The sequence below is a fragment of the Callospermophilus lateralis genome, chromosome 1, assembly GCF_048772815.1.
Source record: "Callospermophilus lateralis isolate mCalLat2 chromosome 1, mCalLat2.hap1, whole genome shotgun sequence".
Lineage (NCBI taxonomy): Eukaryota > Metazoa > Chordata > Mammalia > Rodentia > Sciuridae > Callospermophilus > Callospermophilus lateralis.
The window spans coordinates 73,393,432-73,411,778 of record NC_135305.1 but is presented as its reverse complement, the minus strand read 5'-3'; the positions used below and the strand labels follow the sequence as shown (position 1 = coordinate 73,411,778).

Below are 18,347 nucleotides of genomic sequence, written 5' to 3'. Positions count from 1 at the left end.
TGCCAAGGATCGAACCCAGGGTCTAGCACTTGCGAGGTGAGCCCTCTACCACTGAGCCACAACCCCAGCCCAGCAATCTGTATTGTTGATTCTAATTCAAACCCCTTAATAGTAAAAATGACCTGATTGGTAAGTATTACTTTATAAATAATTATCTGTTGAATGAATATATTTGTTACCATCTTTATGTTGATGACTATTGTGTGGATAATGTGTGTGTAGAAGTACTCAATAAAAATTTGATCAATAAATGAAACAAAGCCACATTGCTTTGGCAATCACCAAACATGATTCTACCAACTTTTCCTAACTTGATCTCAATTCATCACACCTATTTTTAGCTTTTATTAGAATCATTCTACCTAAAATATCAAATGAGATATTTAGTCTGGCATGGAATTGTCCCATGGAATGTCTCCTTTATCTTTTTTCCTTTGACTCCCAAATATGTCCATGGAGAGTCGAGTCAAGCCTTCCTGATATGACTGATAGTGGACTCTACGCACTGGGCCTCCCTTAGGATAGTCCTCCTTTATCCACCTCAGACCCAACCTCACTTGCAGGCAAACTGAGGAATTACCTGTCCCTAGAAGATTTCCTGAACTTTCATGAGTCTTGTTGGGCCCCTTTATATCCATTAGAAATTAAAGTCTTTTAAACTATACTTTGCTTAAAAAAATAGAAAAATAAAACAAAATATCTCTAAGTTGACATTAACCAAATTGAAGCAGCTAATTTTTTGTTCAGATTATTTAAAGAAAATACACATTTTATCTGAACACTTGAAGCTTTCTGTCCTCAATCTCATCTCCTTTTCTGTATAGTGTAGTCACTCTGCAAACTATTAAGAGTCATAGAAAGACTAACCTTTAAAAGAACTGAAACATATGTCTTCCAAAATAGTAAAACAAAAATTTTTATAATGCATATAATAGTCAATGTGATATTAATGTTTCCCATTCATCTGCATGATAATGTGGTTCCATTCATTATATAACCTTAACATATAGTTTAAAAAATTATACAGGGACTGGGGATGTGACTCAGTGGTAAAGCACTTGCCTAGCCTATGCGAGGCACTGAATTGTTCAGGAAATCTTCTAGACATAGGTAATACTTCTGTGTGCCTGAGAATGAGATTGGATCTGAGGATCCCCACAGTGACAGAAAAGAAAACAATTGTACAAATGACACTATAGTTATATTTTCCACTCAACTTTATTATTAAAATTTATCCACTCTGGAAAATGAAATTTCATTTTTTAACCTACAACATTTAATTAGTTGTGTATATCATACTTTATATATATTTTATTATTGATTTAAGTCTTAATAATTCCTTTCTGTATTTCAGATGCATCCTATAAATTTGATATTTGATATTTAATTTGTCATTTAGTTATATATAATACCTTCTTGTACATCATATAGAACAATAAAATAACAGCATGTTGATTAGATAGTGGTATTTGGGTTTACTAATTTTGTAATAGCTTTATATTAGTATTCATTTTATCAGAAACTGTGGTCTGTATATTTCTTTTTTAAAATTTTGTGTATACATTTTTTTTTATGAGAGCTTTATAGTTATATATAGTAGTTGGGTTCATCTCAACAAATTCATATGTGCATGAAAATTGATTTCAGTTTGTATATTTCTTTTTGGTTTAAAAGTAACATCTTTTATTTCATACTACATGGACTTTAAAATATAATTCACATATGCTTGAAAATAATATTCTCTAATTATTTAGTATGAATTTTAAATATATGTAATAGATGCATACATGTGTATATATGTATGTGTGTTTAATCATGCCTAAATCTATTTTCTTACTAGAATTCTTGCTGCTAAAACTGTACATTTCTGAGAAATATATGTGAAATTTCCAGTTATTTAGGAACTTGATTCAGTTTTATAATTCTTTCATTTTTATCTTGTGTGCATTGATTTAATATTATTTGGCATATTCAGATATAGGATGGAATTATATATAATTGTTCTTTTTCATCTTTGTAATATTAAGTGATGATGTTCTATAATTAAAATGTTTTGCTTTAAATCTAACTTGTTGAATATTCTATTAGTATTCTTTTTCTCAATTGTCTTAACATATTCTGTCATTTTTCTTTAAAAATTTCTACTTCATTGTAAGTGTATATACAGGTATCTGTTTTATGAGGTGTGTATACATATATACATATGTATACATATATACATAAAATACATAAAATACATGTGTACATTTGTATACATGTATTTTATGTATCTGTGTTTATACATATATACATACATGACAAACATCATATGATTAGAAAAATTTTATTCAATCTGAGATTCTGAGAATCTCCTTTATTTGGCAAGTAAAATTCATTTGCATATGTTTCAAGCCCTAATGTATTTGATATCACCTCTATTATTTTGGCTTTTCAATTTTAATCTGTAATACATTTTCTGTACTTTTATTTCTCTCCCTCCTTGCATCATACAATATAGTACATTCACTATGCTTTGTGTGTGTGTGTGTGTGTGTGTGTGTGTGTGTGTGTTTACAAACTTGTGTTTTACTAATTTGGAAGTCATAATTTCAATTCTGTTAGTGATTAATCTTACATTTTTATTGTTCAGTGGATTTAGTAATGCTTTAAATCTAATTCATTTTTCTTCAATATTGTAGCATTTATTTCTACTTAGTGTTAATCCTACTAGTTACTATTGAATTTTATTGCTCAATTTATTATAAATGAGTCAGGGTTCACTTGGTTTATCAAAATCTCCCCTCGCCCATTGCATTGTGATTTCCTCTTTTTCTTTTCTATTTTCTATCTCTCATCTTTATTTCCTGTTTAACTTCATTCTTTCTGAAGTATAAATCCTTCTGCAATTAATCAGCAATGGTTTGTGATTAGCGAATTGGTTCTGTTCATCTGAAAATGTTCCCTGTATGCCCTTAATCTTTTTCAGGCTGTCTGCTGTGGAGTTTCAGGTTGACACATGAAATTTAAAGAAATGTGTGGAGATTTCAAAGTATGTCCTTCTTACTTAAAGTCCTACATAGCAATATTTATATTTTTCCTGGTAATATAATATGCCTGTCTGGTTTCCATTTACGTTTATCCTCTTTTCCTGAATCTTGTAGTTTCACTAAAATATATCTGAACTTTTTCTTTCTTTTTAAGCTTCTTGGGATTCATTTTAATGCTTAAGGGGATACTTGTCTCCTGTTTTTCTCCAGTTCTGAAATATTACTATCTGTTATCACTTCTAATGTTACCTCTTCACCATTCTATTTCCTCTCTTGAGCTTTAACACATCTTAAATTTCTTATTTAAATTCCATATTTCCAACTCATTTTCATATCTTCTTTAACTCTTGGTGATTTTTTTATCTTCTAAATTAATAACTTTTTTATTGATTTTTGACTTTCATTTTAACAACTACATTTTGAGGTATTTTGGTTTTTGTTTAAATGTACCTATTACTTTTTATTTTATCACTTTTTTTTGTTTTTCCCTCTTTCTATTATTTTTGGATCTCTTTAAAACTTTTAAAAATTCTTAATTTCTATTTCCAACTTTCTCATCACTTCTTATATTTGTGGCTTAAATTCTCCATTTTTCCTATAGGTTAAATCCTCCCTCGTGATGTCTTTGTGTATGCTCACATGCACTCAGGCAAGTTATATTAGCTCATACTCAGCTGGGATTGTTATATCCCTGAGCTTCTTAAGTGCCTTGGTTTATAAAAGATCTCTCTGTTACTTAACACTTATTTCTTTCTTCTGGTCCTCAGCAATTTCATGTGAGAGACGGAAATTTATGTTAATTTTCACTCCCATTGTAGGAAATTTCAGCTTTTCGGTTTCCACAAAATTCCCCCATCAGCAGCATGGAGTGAACTAAAAACTTCTTTACTACTTCTCTGGGCCAGTGGTTGTTTTTATAGTACCTTTTCATGGATTATTTGTAGGATCATTCTTAGGATTATTTCCAGTTACCACAACTTCCCACTAATCACAGCTATATTTCATGGCCGGAGGAGAGCATCAAGGCTTCAGTTTTCTGTTCCTTTTATCTCTTATTCTTTCAGCCTAGAATCCAGAATTTTTTTTTTTTTTTTGAGATAAGGTATACATTAGGTCTTCAAAGGTTGTTTTTATCTGGTATTTCAATATACTTGTAATAGAAAAAAATGACTATGTAATATGTCACTTTATAGGAATTCCTAGTCCTTTTCTTAATATGTGATGTATCTATATCTTTGTCAAGAGTATTTTGGAATATGGATATAAAATATCTCTGTTACTTTCATTCTAGTATATTCTAAGAATATAGTGCTTACTCAATAGATATTTGTTTTGATCATAGAGCTTTTAATTCTGCGATGCAATAAGCAACTGTTAATTTGATGCTTTATATTTTTAAATAGAACAATAAAAATGTTTAGTTTATCTGCCATATAGTTGAATCCAGTATGCAATTTTACCAAGCATAGTTTTTATTACTACATAGAATTTTTGTAACCCTTCAAAATTTTTGGTCATTGTTTTCTATCTTACTATTACCACTCTTTGTGAGTGATGCACATAGGATTACAACCAAAAGATTTGGCTCATTTTGAACCACAAAAGTATTAGTTAATTTTCAGTGTGAAGATCAAGGCTCTTGGAATTTAGTATTACCTCCCACTGTGTCCACAGTTGTTATTGGGGTTTGTTTGTTTTTTGTTTTTGTTTTTGTTTTTGTTTGAGAGAGAATTTTTTACTATTTATTTTTTAGTTTTTGGTGGACACAACATCTTTATTTTATTTTTATGTGGTGCTGAGGATCGAACCCAGCACCTTGCACATGCCAGGCGAGTGTGTTACTGCTTGAGCCAAATCACCAGCCCTTTTTTTTTTTAAGTAAGAAAAAGAAAGTCTGTAAATCTTAGCCATGGAATAAGTATGGAGTAAGTGTCCCTTTCTAACACCCACTTAAAATTTCCCCAGGAGAGCAGGCAACCCCTTCACAGGCATGGGGTTTGAACACAAATTCCTGAATTCTCTTTCTGATTGCTGTTTGGCCTACGAGTTTTCTGGAAGCATCACAGTCCCAGTTAGACTGTTTTCCAGCTTTTCAATGCACTAGAATATGATTGTATTATGTGTTGACCTTGATTTATGTTGAAAACCCAGAAATGTTTTTTCCAGAAGAAGGGCTTTGTGTTTGTGTGAGCCTTTGAGGCCTGGCCTCATCTGAGATTTGACTGGCTCACCTCAGCACACTGTTCATTTATTCAGACGGCTGGACTCTAAAGGAGGAATCTTTGAATATCCAGGGGTATTTCATGAAGTAAATATTATAAAGCAGGTATGGCTTGTTTAAAATGTATCTCCATGATGTAATATGTCAATGCTCAATTATACATTTGCATGCACCTTAAAAACTTCTGTCTCAAGAGGAAAACTGTCATAATACTGCATTTCAATTAAACCCACATCCTAGGCATTCAAAATTCCAAATTCCAAAAACCCTCAAGTTAATGTGTTCCATGTTGCGGGGTTAATTTACATAAAGTTCTGGAGCTCCTGCTGTAGTGTTTCAAATCTTGGTAGCTTTGATATTCTCAATAGTGCTATACACAAATATTATAAACTAGTTTTCACAGAGGCAAGTTATGATTATCAGCAGGAATTAGTTTCATAGAGTGATCTCTAACCATATTTTACTAAAACATTACCCAGGCCTCCTTATTCATGAACTTCATTTTGCAGTCCTTATAAAACACATCTGTTCCAACTGTATGTGTTTTGAAAATTAAACATACTAATATCATTCTGACTGACCCAGCCACCAAACCCATGTGGGAGAATTCTGGTCTATACCCAAGCAGTGTTGAGTCTTTAAGTCTTATGAGAGCTTGTAACTCACTTCACCACAACAAAGGAAAAAAAAATACAAAGACTATTTCTGAATGTGTTCTTTCTTTTGATTAGGGTATGGAGAAATTTAACTCATTATAACGCAATTTAATCAATATTAATTCTGGTGAAATTGTTAAGGATCACAGCAATTTCTTTGTGCTAGGATTCTGGAAGTTTCTTTCTGTCTCTTGTTTTATAAAAAAGGGGAATCCCTGAAGTAAATACACTCTGGTAGACTGGATTATTGCAGAGGATCATGATTAGGTAAAGAGAAAGTGTTTAAATCTAAAATTGGCTAACTCTGCTTATAACAAATTCTTGATATGTTACATTTGGTATGACAGAATTTATATTGAATTTATTCATTTAAATGTTTGAAATTAAACTTCTGGCTAGGCTCTTATAGGATCATTGCTGTCAAAGATGCAGAAGTAGCAATAGAAAAAAATACAGGCAGTTAAAACGTCATTTTAAAACAGAATTTTTTACATCAAAAGAGCCAAACTGAATATTCTCCTGGATATGAAGATAAAGTACAGTAACATCATTTGCACAATTAAGCTACTCTCAGATATTGGAATTTACCGCTAACATCAAGATGTATTCCACTATCTTATTTGATCCTCACAAAACAATTACATACATTTAACATGTACTAGAGTAACAGAAACAATTTCAAACGTAATGGAGTAAACCTTCCACATAAACAGAAGCTTGCTAGAGTTTATTATCCATTTCTCTGTTCTCTGATGAGAATTTTACAACTTACTTACAGTCAGGATTATGTTCAGCTGACACACATCTATGTATAGATTTTACTTTGGTCAATGTCTTCAGTCTAGCATAGTGGTTCTCAAAATTGAGTATGTGAAAGAATTACCATAAAATTGTGTATCCAAACCATGTTTATTGTGCTATGGGGGATATTTAAGGATCTTCTAGGGTAACTGAAATCTGGGCAATTTTGTTGCACACCCTAACTTCAGAAACTGACCAAGAAGGTTCCACTTGCTCCCTACTTATTCACCACAAGTATTAACACATTTCCCAGAATCCATAAAAGATAATTTGACAAAATGATAAACAAATTTGAAGCTACAAAGTCACTTTCTGAACACTCATACAGTACTAAAGTATAATTTGTCCTTTATTCAATATTTTATATTAAAACTTTCCTGCTTATTTTTAACAACATTATTTTTAAGAACTCTAGTAATTCATTCCCTCTCTCTCACTCCTTCCCTCCTTTCTTTCATCAATGAAATAAGCATCCACAAATTATGGACTAGGTAAAAGGTAAACATTTTGAAGTTTTTATTTTGTAAAGCAACCAAGACAGTATTTTAATGTACAAACTGTGTTTCTTCAACTATAAAGACAAACAAGCAAAATATTTACCTCCAAAATTTCTGTTGTCCCTAAAACTCACCATCATTTATCAATAACCATTACAATTTTACATGACTGGTTTTTCTTCAGTATGTTCCTCTGCAAAGGGTGAGGATCACTGTCTCTGCTGAAATGTTACCTCTCATCTTTCTGGCAATAACCACTAGGTCATTTTTCAAAGATGAGTCTAGTTTGCCCTAACTTTGTAAAATTTCAGGCAGAAGAATGCCAGGAGACAAGCTTGTGTCCATGGAGATTGAAGATCATTTATTTTAAATTATTTTAATTGGTTCTTTTAGTTATATATAACAAAAGGATTCATTTTGACATAATTATGAAAGCATGGAATATAATTTGTTAGAATTCAGTCCCCAGCATTTTCCTTTCCCTTCCCCATTCTTCCAGACTCTGTCCCCTTCCCTCTATTCTATTGATCTTTCTACTATTTATGTATAGTTTTTTTTTTTTTTTAATTAGAGATGTTGATACCTAGGAATTGATGACTTGGGTATCTCTCTTTTTCAGCCTTTACACATACTTCATATGTGTGCAAATGTTTTGTTAAAAGGCTTTTTTTTAAATATATTTATTTATTTATTTATTTATTTTAGTTGTAGTTGGACACAATACCTTTATTTTATTTATTTATTTTTATGTGGTGCTGAGGATCGAATCCAGGGCTTCGCACACACTAGGCAAGCTCTGTACCTATAAGCCACAGCCCCCGCCCTTAAAAGGCTTTTTTTTTTTTTTTTAAAGATGTTCTAATTAGTTACACATGACAGCAGAATGCATTTCAACTTATTGTACACAAATGGAGCACAACTTCTCATTTGTCTGGCTGTACAGGATATATATAGAGTAATGATATCCATTCATTCCACCATTCTTCCTACCTCCATACCCACTCCCCTCCATGCACTTCTTTCTACCCAATCCAAAATTCCTCCATATTTCCCTCCCCCCATTATATATTGGTATCCACATATCAGAGAAAACATTGGGCTTTGGTTTGGAGGGAATGGCTTATTTTGCTTAGCATAATATTCTCCACCTCCATCCATTTACCTGCAAATGCCATAATTTCATTCTTCTTTAAGGCTGAGTAATATTTTTTTTCTTCCTTCCTTCATTATGTCCTTCAAATTTCATCCCTTCTTTTGGAATTTTCCTGTTGATTGCCTACTTTAACAATTTATCATTCCATTATGTTGATATTTCTCAGAATTAATTCAGCATTGCTTAATGTATTTCTTTCTACATATGTCAAAGAATATTTCAAGAGACATTACCTCTAAAGAATTGCCTATATATTGTATTAATTAGGTTGCTCAGGATCATCCTGGATGAAGATCTGTGTAAATACAAACAATTATTTTGAACTGTTTCAGATATAGGGAATTCAATATTAACGTGGAAGATTATTATAATAGGTAGATAATAGAAGAATGGGAGAATATATAGAAGTGTTTTTCATGTTTCTCCTTGCCCTTCAAACACGGAGATTTCATATCTTTCCAAAACTTTGTATAATTTGAACTTCTTCCCAACAGTTTGCAAAATCTTGCTGCCTCTACTAATCTTTGTTTCATAATTAAAGCTTTTTATCATTATCATCATCTTCTTCATCATCTTATTTGGAACAGACAAAACGTGGGGTGTTGGTATGGGTTCACACCTTTTTTTATAGCTTAAAAGCTAGAAAATATGCTCTCTGAATGTCTGTAGTGTTTATGTAATCAGTACCTAAGTTGCCAAGCCTTATTGAAAACAGCTGGGTGCCTGCTGCCTGCCTCTCCCTTTGTTGGAACTGTTGCCAGAACAGGTAGTCAAAAATGGAAAGTAAGGGAAAATTCACGCATCTGGGGTGTCTCTCAGAAAAGCAGCTGTGGCTTCCTTAGGAAGCAGTCATTGTTTCCCATCAGCCAAGACTGTGTATACCCTTGGGTCCAGTTCTGGCATGGCTGGCCTAGTAGGATGCAGTTTATGACTTGGGACTTACGCGAGAAACCATTTGGGCAGTCCCATCTCTGGCAGAACACAGAGAATTCCCCCAGCCTGCAAGCCATATGTGGGCTGTTGGCTTTCGCCTACTCTGGGAGGTTCCCATATACTCTAATCATCCTTTTGACACAAGCAAAAACACTAGGTAAGGGCCTTTTCAAAACACATCTTTCCAAGATAGACTATCCTATTTTTAAAACTAGACATCACTATTTTTTTCTATAAACATGACATTTTTTCTTCTAAAAATGAATTTGTTTAAGAGATGTTCTTTTTGTTTCCTAGATAGAAGACAAATACAAAAAAATATTTTTGATGACACAGTAAATATCCTGGATAAGCAGTACTAAATGGTATTGTGCATGTGTAAACACATATTCTTCTACATTCTGTTTTAGTACATCAAGTTTTAAAAATCGTTATCTAGGTGAGAAACCTTAGGCTTTTTTTTTTTTTTTTATGTTAGAGATGCTTCAAGCATTTGCTTTGAATACACTGAAAGATCAATGTGCTGTTGTGATAGGATTATTGGGGGAAAGGGCTGGTTGCCACTCATTTAGCACATAAACAGCATTTTGGCAAATTACGACTGAATGATATCATTGATAATTTTTGTCAAAACAGTTCCAATTTTAGAAGATAAATGTTTTAAATTTATGTAGTCAGAAATAAAAGAGTTGAGAAAGGACTATCACTTTGATTTTTAATCTATACATGGTATTTCTCACCATTAGAGAAAGTCTATTAGGACCCTTAAGGATTATGATTAATGTAGCTAATTTTATTTTTATTTTCAAAATATGTGGGACACAAAACAAATATTTTTATTTTCAAAACATGCAGGACACAAAACAATTTTGTGATGGTAAGCATACTCGAAAAAATTAAATAAAATTTTACTTAAAATTGTAATCATAACATTTTTGCAGAAATATGGAAGTAATAATAAAATTTTAAATTCACTAAATTAACTTATACTTAAAAAAAAGAAAAATTTCGGGGTTTGGTTTTAGAGCATGGAATTGTTTTATTCTGAATGGTTCACCCATCTCTAATTGTAATAAAGTCTTAGTATAGACTCAAACTAGGTAACAGTAATTAAGTGCCTTGTTATTTATTCTATTATTATTTTGTTCCCAACTTTTAATAAACTAAACAGGCCATCCTTAAAAGTTTTTGATTGCCTTTTGTTTTTCTAAAATTTCATTCTCAAATCTATAAAAAGGGAAAAAAATGAGGCTCTATGGTGAGTACAAGTGAAAGATTATTATAGAAAAATGATTGATTCTGGAAAATATGCTATCTTTCCTGATTTCCCCAGAACAGTTGTCAACATTCCCCATAACTTCTCTCCTCACAAATGATATGTGATCCTTTATTAATTTGGCTTTATTCAAACTCTATTTATGTATCCTTACTGTTTCTCTCCTGTAGTTAAAGAAAAGGTGCTACAAGGTCTTATTCTTCTATGGTATTAGAAACTTAGCTAATTAGAAATATAAAATCAAGCATAAGTTTTAACATGGGACATGTTCTGGTCACCCAGTGAACAAAAATCCTGTCTCAGTATTTGCTTCTCTCTTAATTTTTCTCTATGTGGTAGTTGAGGTGACTTAGGCATTTCTTTGTCCTTTTGACAAACTTCAAACTTAAAAACAACAACAACAACAAAACCTAAAATCTAACCTGGAAAAACTGAGGAGGACACCAGGATATGGAGACTATACATATCAAAATATAAAGCAACTTTCCTGGGGAAAAAAATCAAAATTGAAATGTATCATTGTTTGTAAGGCAAAGTAAGAATCCAGTGATTAATCAAAGACAGTGTTAAAATTGATATTAACAGATTGCCATACTCTAAAAGGGTTGGCAATACTGGAAACTTTTGAAGTTGTACGTCAGTAAGATACTTTTATTCAAACTCTGAACTCAAAGATGAAAACTCCACAGATGTTTTTGAGAAAAGTAGCATGTATTTTCACTTTATGCTAATTATGGTTTATACAATTTTAACCAGATGGGTTTGCATGCACGGTAGCTAATTCATGCCAACTGTCTTCAAATATGTCCTCTGGATTGTAGGTGGGCTTTAGAGACCTTGATGTGATCTCCAATCTTCCTAGTAATGTTTGATTTTCAAGTATTACACTGGTAGCTCAAATATGTTCTGCACAGACAAGATAGTCTTTAGGAATATTGTTGAAAAGGGTGGACCTTCTTGGGCAGTTTAGACTTTTAGAAGTGAACAAACTATCTTCCAAAAGAGAGACTCAGCTCTAGGGAACTGAAGAAGTGGTTGAAATGAATGATACTGCATTTGTTGTGTAAATAAAGAGGATACTTTTTCACTCTATTTACGTGTCCTTTGTCTCTACTGAGTAGTAAAAAGGTTAAATATTGGATTTTTCAGTTTTTAGAAGTCATCTAAAGAATTTTAAAACTCTCTTCTAGAGTTTATTTTGTGTTCTTATAAAGCTTGATTATGGTATATCCAGTATATTCTCTTGTTTAAAAATTAGGATCAGTAGATATTTTATGACTGATATATATATATATATATATATGGAAATTCACATGAACTTTCTTTTTATATTGCTTTTCCTCAACTAAGAAATTTAATATGTATTTAAAATTTAACATTAAAAATGCTTGTTTTAAAAAATTAAGTAATAAGTTCTCCTACAATTTTACTTTTAAAATAGTTGTGATTGTATTTAGAAATACACAAAAAGAAAAAAAATGTGTATAGTGTCTGGAAATTATTTCTCTTAGAATTTTGTTTGCCTCTTTCCTCATATGACTTATTTTGGTTCTCTATATACTATACTGAAATTAAGAAAAAAAAAATCTCAATTTCTTTTTAGTTCACATTTATTGCTAAGTTGTTGCAAAATCCTAGGGGGAAAATGTGTCACTACCTAATATCTTTCTGATGTTTTAATTTCAAAAGGACCTTCAGCACATTTGGCCCCAATTTATGTTCCAGTAATATTTGTGTTTATTTGCTCTTTTGAAATAATAAGTAATAGAGATATTTTGTAGCAATTCAGGATTGATTTCTCTTTGAGTTCTTACTGTACAGCAGATAATGGTCACCTCTACCAAGGCCAAAACATTGTGTTAAAAATTATATTTTGAAAGTAGTGGGTTTTATTTTACTTTGAATAAATTTGATAAAAAATAATGCATGTTTAATGTGTTTTCATTAAAACAGATTTTGCTGTAGTGATTGTTATAGTCCTATTTAGTAGTAGTCAGTTACCTAGTGTTATGGACCTCATTGTATCAAAGAAATAATTTTTAGGTAAAATATATTCTGGTATTTATGGGCAATCTATGATTTGTTAGAGATAATATATATTCCAGGGGAATATTAGTAATTCAATATAAAAATCCAAATTTAGCTGTAAATTTATAGTTAATTAAACAATGATTTTTTATAAAGTAATTAATCCTGTAATCTTCCCAAGAATGCTATTTGATATTTAAAATAATTCAAGTTCCTTCCTTGACAAGTAGAATAAGCAGCTCTACCTATAAACAAAATGATTTCACTTATTTAACATATTCATTCCTATTATTGCCAATTCAGGATGCATATACAATTACACTTCTGCTGCCAGTAGGCATACATTTAAATGAGACATCTCAGTATTTTCTGTTTACATATTTATGATAATAAATACATGCTTGAGAATCAAAATAAATTTAACTATTTTCAGATATTTTGTTTCTCTTGTGAATAATTCAAGTACTTTAAAGTTTTCATTTGACTTGTAAGTTTTTGTAAAGGTTAAATGACATAAGAAGCCTTTTTATTTTATCACTTCCATAAAAGTTATGGGATTTTGCTACATAATTGAAACTTCCCACTGCTCAGAGTAACATTTTTTCTTTTCTTGTTATGTCATTTATTAATAAGTAGAATGTCTACTCAAACCAACAAACACACAAACACACATATGTACATAGACACAACATAAATCCACTAGCTTTGTTTGTAATTTGAAGGTTTAAAATTTGAGGGCAGGCCACATCCACCCAAATACCTCCTCTGATTCTCTTCTCTCTCGTTCACAATTGGATGCCTGATTTGCTCTCATACGAGCCATATCGAATAAGGCTCTGAAAGACAGACATACTGGGAGGAGCTACAGAATAACACCAGGTCCCACTGGTTTTAATATGGACTATTGTTCAGATTAGCCACCTGCCAATTGATGAACTTTTTGGAAAGAGGTGGTGGAAACAGAGAGAGCATCTGTAGAGGCCAGAGTTCAAGCATCAGAGTTGAAATCCCTGGGAAGCCAAGGAAATAGCCTGAAGACAAGGGCCACTAATGATGTGTTAGTGCAAGGAGAGTTTGACTCTAACAATGAACTTCCTCTGTTTCATATTTTGCATCCAGCTGCTACAATCATGGGACTTGCCCAGACCTAGGGGGAAAATAAGTGTGCATTGAGTTTGTATGTATCTGGACCACGTATCTGTAGATTAGAGTAGAATATTGCAATTTTTTTTTAAATGCTACAATTTCCATTTATTCTTCCACTAACTAAAGTAGAGATTCTGCTGGCTTCATTTTACAAATATTTGATGGAAATATGTGTTAATGAAATATTATCTAATGTGACACATTTAATATAAACATGGAAACCTAAAATTAATAACTTAATATGAAGGCAAGAGAAAGGTTAGACATGGGACATTTTTAAGTGGAGCACCTACAATAACCAATGGTTGGGTCCATGTTAAATAATTTTCTAACTCAAAATTACATATGTAACATTTTTAACTTTATATATCTATGCATATATAAAAATATAAAAGCAGTAAATATTCCTTGCTTGAATATTTTTAATAGCACAGGGTGAATATTTCAGAGTCATACATATTTTTAGAAGGATATTTTATTTCTATCATTCCATACCAATCTGGGTTTCAATACATAAGAATTCTAATTTGTATCCTCAAGATATTATGAAAAGGTCTCAGAAATCTAGAAGTTACTGATGTAAAAAAAAAAAATATCTAAGCACCTGGGTATGGTGGTGCAGGCCTGTAATCCCAGCTACTCAGGAGACTGAAGCAGGAGGCTCACAAGTTCAAGGGTATGTGTGCAATTTATTGAGATCCTGTCTCAAAATTGTAAAAAATAAGAGCTGTGGATGTAGTTCAGCGATAGATAGAACACCCCTAGTTCAATCCCTATTATACTCAAGCAAATACAGGTGATTACTATAAAAAAGGAAATAAATTCACTATGAATGTTCATATTTATGGAATGGACTTCATGGGCTGTACAGTTAAATTTTCTATGAGACACTATAAATGTAAAGCATGATCCCAGCTCTAATATTTGGTAGTTGTATGATTCCTCAATAAACTACTTAAAAGTTGACTTTCCATTGCCTCATCAACAAACTTGATACCAGGTCACTGAAGTTTGTAATGATAGATATCATAATCTAGTAAAGACGCCCAAGACAGTGACTGGCCTAGGTAAGGGTCACCATTGCACATTACTGTCATCTAATTCTGATACATCAGCTTCAACTGCTTTACATCTTTATTGAGGGATAATGCACAGGATCCTGAGACAGATAAACAAACCAACTGAATAAAACTTCAAATATAACCCTAAATTTTTGGTAGGAAGCTGGAGAAATTTTAGGTAATTGAAAAAAGGGAAGGTCTTTGTGAGTGTATTCAGGATGAGGACTGCAGGAAATAAGGACTGAAATTATAGTTTCAAAGGTGGAAAGACTTGGTGGTAAAGTTGAGGACTAATAACAAAGACATAAGCTAAAATTGCTATTTTCATTCTGTATTTAGGTCAGAATTTTAACTATTACTGGGAATCCAAATAATGTTGAATATTAAATCCAGATACAGATAGTCTGAAAGGGACTATCCATTCTTTTGGAAGTGGTGAAAAGGAAAATGACATACAAACTTTTACAATTTTTCAGGTTTCACCGAAATAGTTCTCCTGAGCCTCCCCCCATGGAGATAATCCTGAGACCATAGACACCATATTCAAAATTAATAAAAGCTTTTATTGCCAAATATATTTTTGGTCTCAGTAACTTGTACAATACAAAGTACCTATTAGTTGCTCAAAGAATATTCTGGATCCAAACTAATTATAGATTTGATATTATAGATTTGTCATCTCTGTCCCCTTTGAAAGGCTGTCTTCTTGGTTATCTTGTCATCAGTAAACCATCTTCAGAGACAAGAGCAACTCACTGCACAGGTCTAAGAGCTTTCACAAATACTACCCTAATCTTGGTATTATTTTACCTGGCACTACCATGAGGAATCCCATGAGGTCATTCCTCTTGAATTACAGTCAAGAGTAACAAAATGAAAACCAGCCTTTAAATATATTGTATTTGACTTCCAAGGCAACTCCATAATGTTAATATTATTCTTGACTTCTGCTTCAGTATAACTGCTGGCTTTCTTTTTTAGTATTTTTTCATATTATGGATATTTTAATCTGGAAGGAATGCAGGGATTTGAAGAAAATCATCTAATTGTCTGTTGTGAAGGATAAGGGCTGCCTTATCCATAAGGTAGAACCATAAGGTTCAGATGAAACCGGGCAGTTCACAAAGCTAAACATTAGTGTTTGGCAGAGTTTTGTTGTTATTGGTTGTGGTGGTGATGTTCTTTCCCTATTCAGGCCTTCATAGGAAGCACTGTGCAATTTAAGATATTTTCTGTGAATTAATGGCTTTCAGCTAATGGCTTTGGCTTCATCTCAGTCTCTCACCCCAGAACACTCCATGCCTCCATCTTATTATTAGTGCTCTTCCTTTGTACATTCCAATGGATCTTCTAGGCATAGTTATCATCTTCCTAGCCAGAGGCAACTGGCCATATTGTAATAGCTAGGAGAAGTATTTTGCACACACACAAAAATACACATGAAGAAACTCTCACACACCTATCCTAACTGCTAGCTGTTTGAGTATCGCTCTCTTTCATCATCTCTCTAATATTCACCCACATAAAATGGAGATTATGAAGTAATTTTAGCTTACTTATTGGAAAGTAGGGAGAGGCAAGAGGAAAGGTTTGTTTAGTGAAAGCCTGATGGTACAAAAACTACCCTCAATGCACAGATATATGCATTATGGGGTCATGGTATCCAGGTTACATGGAATGAAAAAATCCTACAACTGTAATTCTTTCTGAGGAGGATTGTGTACTTCTTCTTGCTAAGATAACTAGAAACCAAGAGAACTGCATGGATAATTTTTGGTGATTTATTGTGAGTGTCTGATGTTACTTGAAAGCAAGGCAACAAACTAGATGCACTCTGAGGTTACCTATTATAATTTAGTTATGTCTTCAACTTTAAAAAGAATTTTACAGCTAGGTTTATATGTTAATAATATTTTTTTTTTTTTAAAAAAAGAAGGTAAATCAGCCATGATGCTTGAATCCAAATTCATATTGGGTGGAATTCATAATAGGCTAGATTATATTGCCTCCGAAAGGAGCAATGTTTTAATTTCTCCTTTTCTAAAGGCTTCTGAACTATTTAATCAATGAGATCTTTTCATACAGCATATACAACATGCAATATCCCCAAATGCCAGAACAAAGTTCCATTTCGTTCAGTATCTTACTCAGATAGGCCCATCCCTTGAAATGGCCCAGATCTGTGAGCATAAGGGAGAAGAAAAACACAAAACAAAACATTTTACTCCCACTCCTGTCTTCACATAACATGTTTTAAGTTAAATTGGCTAAAAGCTGTGAGTGAACAATTTCTGGATTTAGTTTAACTAATTTAACTGTCTAAAATGTTTATGTTCATTTTCCCCTAGGAAATATTTGCAACTCAGTGGAACAAAAGTATTAATTCCTTTTTTTTCTTTTTATTTTTTATTTCTTTAGATTTTTTATTCCATTTGCATAACATTCTGGGGAGTAAGAAGCATGAAACTTCTTGCCACTGGTCCTGGGAAATAACCTAAGTATACATAGCACTCTTGTTTTAATCAATTTTCCATAGCCACAACATATTTTCACTGAATATGGAAATGCAATTATCTTATACAATGCTTATAGGGATGATTTCTCTAATGAAAAGTAAATGTACTTACTTATTCTTGCTTTTTACATTTATTATTTTTTATTAAAGTCAATTAACAATTACTTTCCTTTTGCTCTATCATTGAAAAGCAAATGATTTCAAATATACTGATGTTATATTTACTATCTATGGTACTATCTATGACAATGCATGTAAAAAGAAGGGAGGAAATTTACCAACAGTAAAGAGGAATGAATATTGAATTTGTATTGTTCTATTGTTGGATGCTCCTTTTTTTTGATGTTTGGTAAAATTATGCTTAAATTCAGATTTGTAGCCAAAAAGACATACTACAATAGTTGTCTGCCTAAGACTGCATTTGCCTTTGTAAACTATGTAATGCCAAGTGCCATGATGCAGAAAAACATCATTGAAATGAAAATGAATAAATCTGACAGAATTGGTTTGTTCAGCAGACTAATTTGTGATACATATGTCTAATATGTTTGCTAATTTTTTTGGAAGATTGAGGAGCATGCAGTAATTCTATATTATTAAAAATTGTCAAAATAGTGTTAATAAAATTCTCTAAGTAAAACTACCCAAAGTATGTGTGTATGTTGATTATTGGGAATGCAAAAATTGCTAAGCATTTCACTAAGTGGGAACTGACAGACACATGCAGAATGAGGCTTGGAGAAAAAAAGATTGAAAAAATGTTGGAAAAAAAAAAGTATTTTCTTCATCCAATACTTTTTAGATTTCAAGTTACAATTTAAATAGTAAAAGTAACAAGTACTAAACTGAAAAAAAATAATGTCTTTCACTGAGCTTTGATTGTATTGATTACTGGATTAAGGAGATGATCAGTTGGTTGGCCTCATTTAATAAATACATTATCAAACAATGAACAGAAAATAATAAGTATGGAATTATTAAAAGAATCAGACTGCAGGTGTCTATGCAGGCTCATGATGCAGGACTGATGCATA

The 18,347-nt window shown here is 32.1% G+C and overlaps 1 protein-coding gene across 1 annotated transcript in view; it reads left to right on the top strand.

Moving 5' to 3' along the window:
• Agmo (alkylglycerol monooxygenase) overlaps positions 1-17,885 on the top strand; it is a 333,523-nt gene extending 315,638 nt beyond the window's left edge. Inside the window, exon 13 of the mRNA XM_076863071.2 lies at positions 17,217-17,885. Coding sequence (XP_076719186.2) covers positions 17,217-17,291 — 75 coding nt within the window. The 3' untranslated portion in view covers positions 17,292-17,885. The remainder of the gene's footprint in view (positions 1-17,216) is intronic.
• The last annotated feature ends 462 nt before the right edge of the window (positions 17,886-18,347 follow it).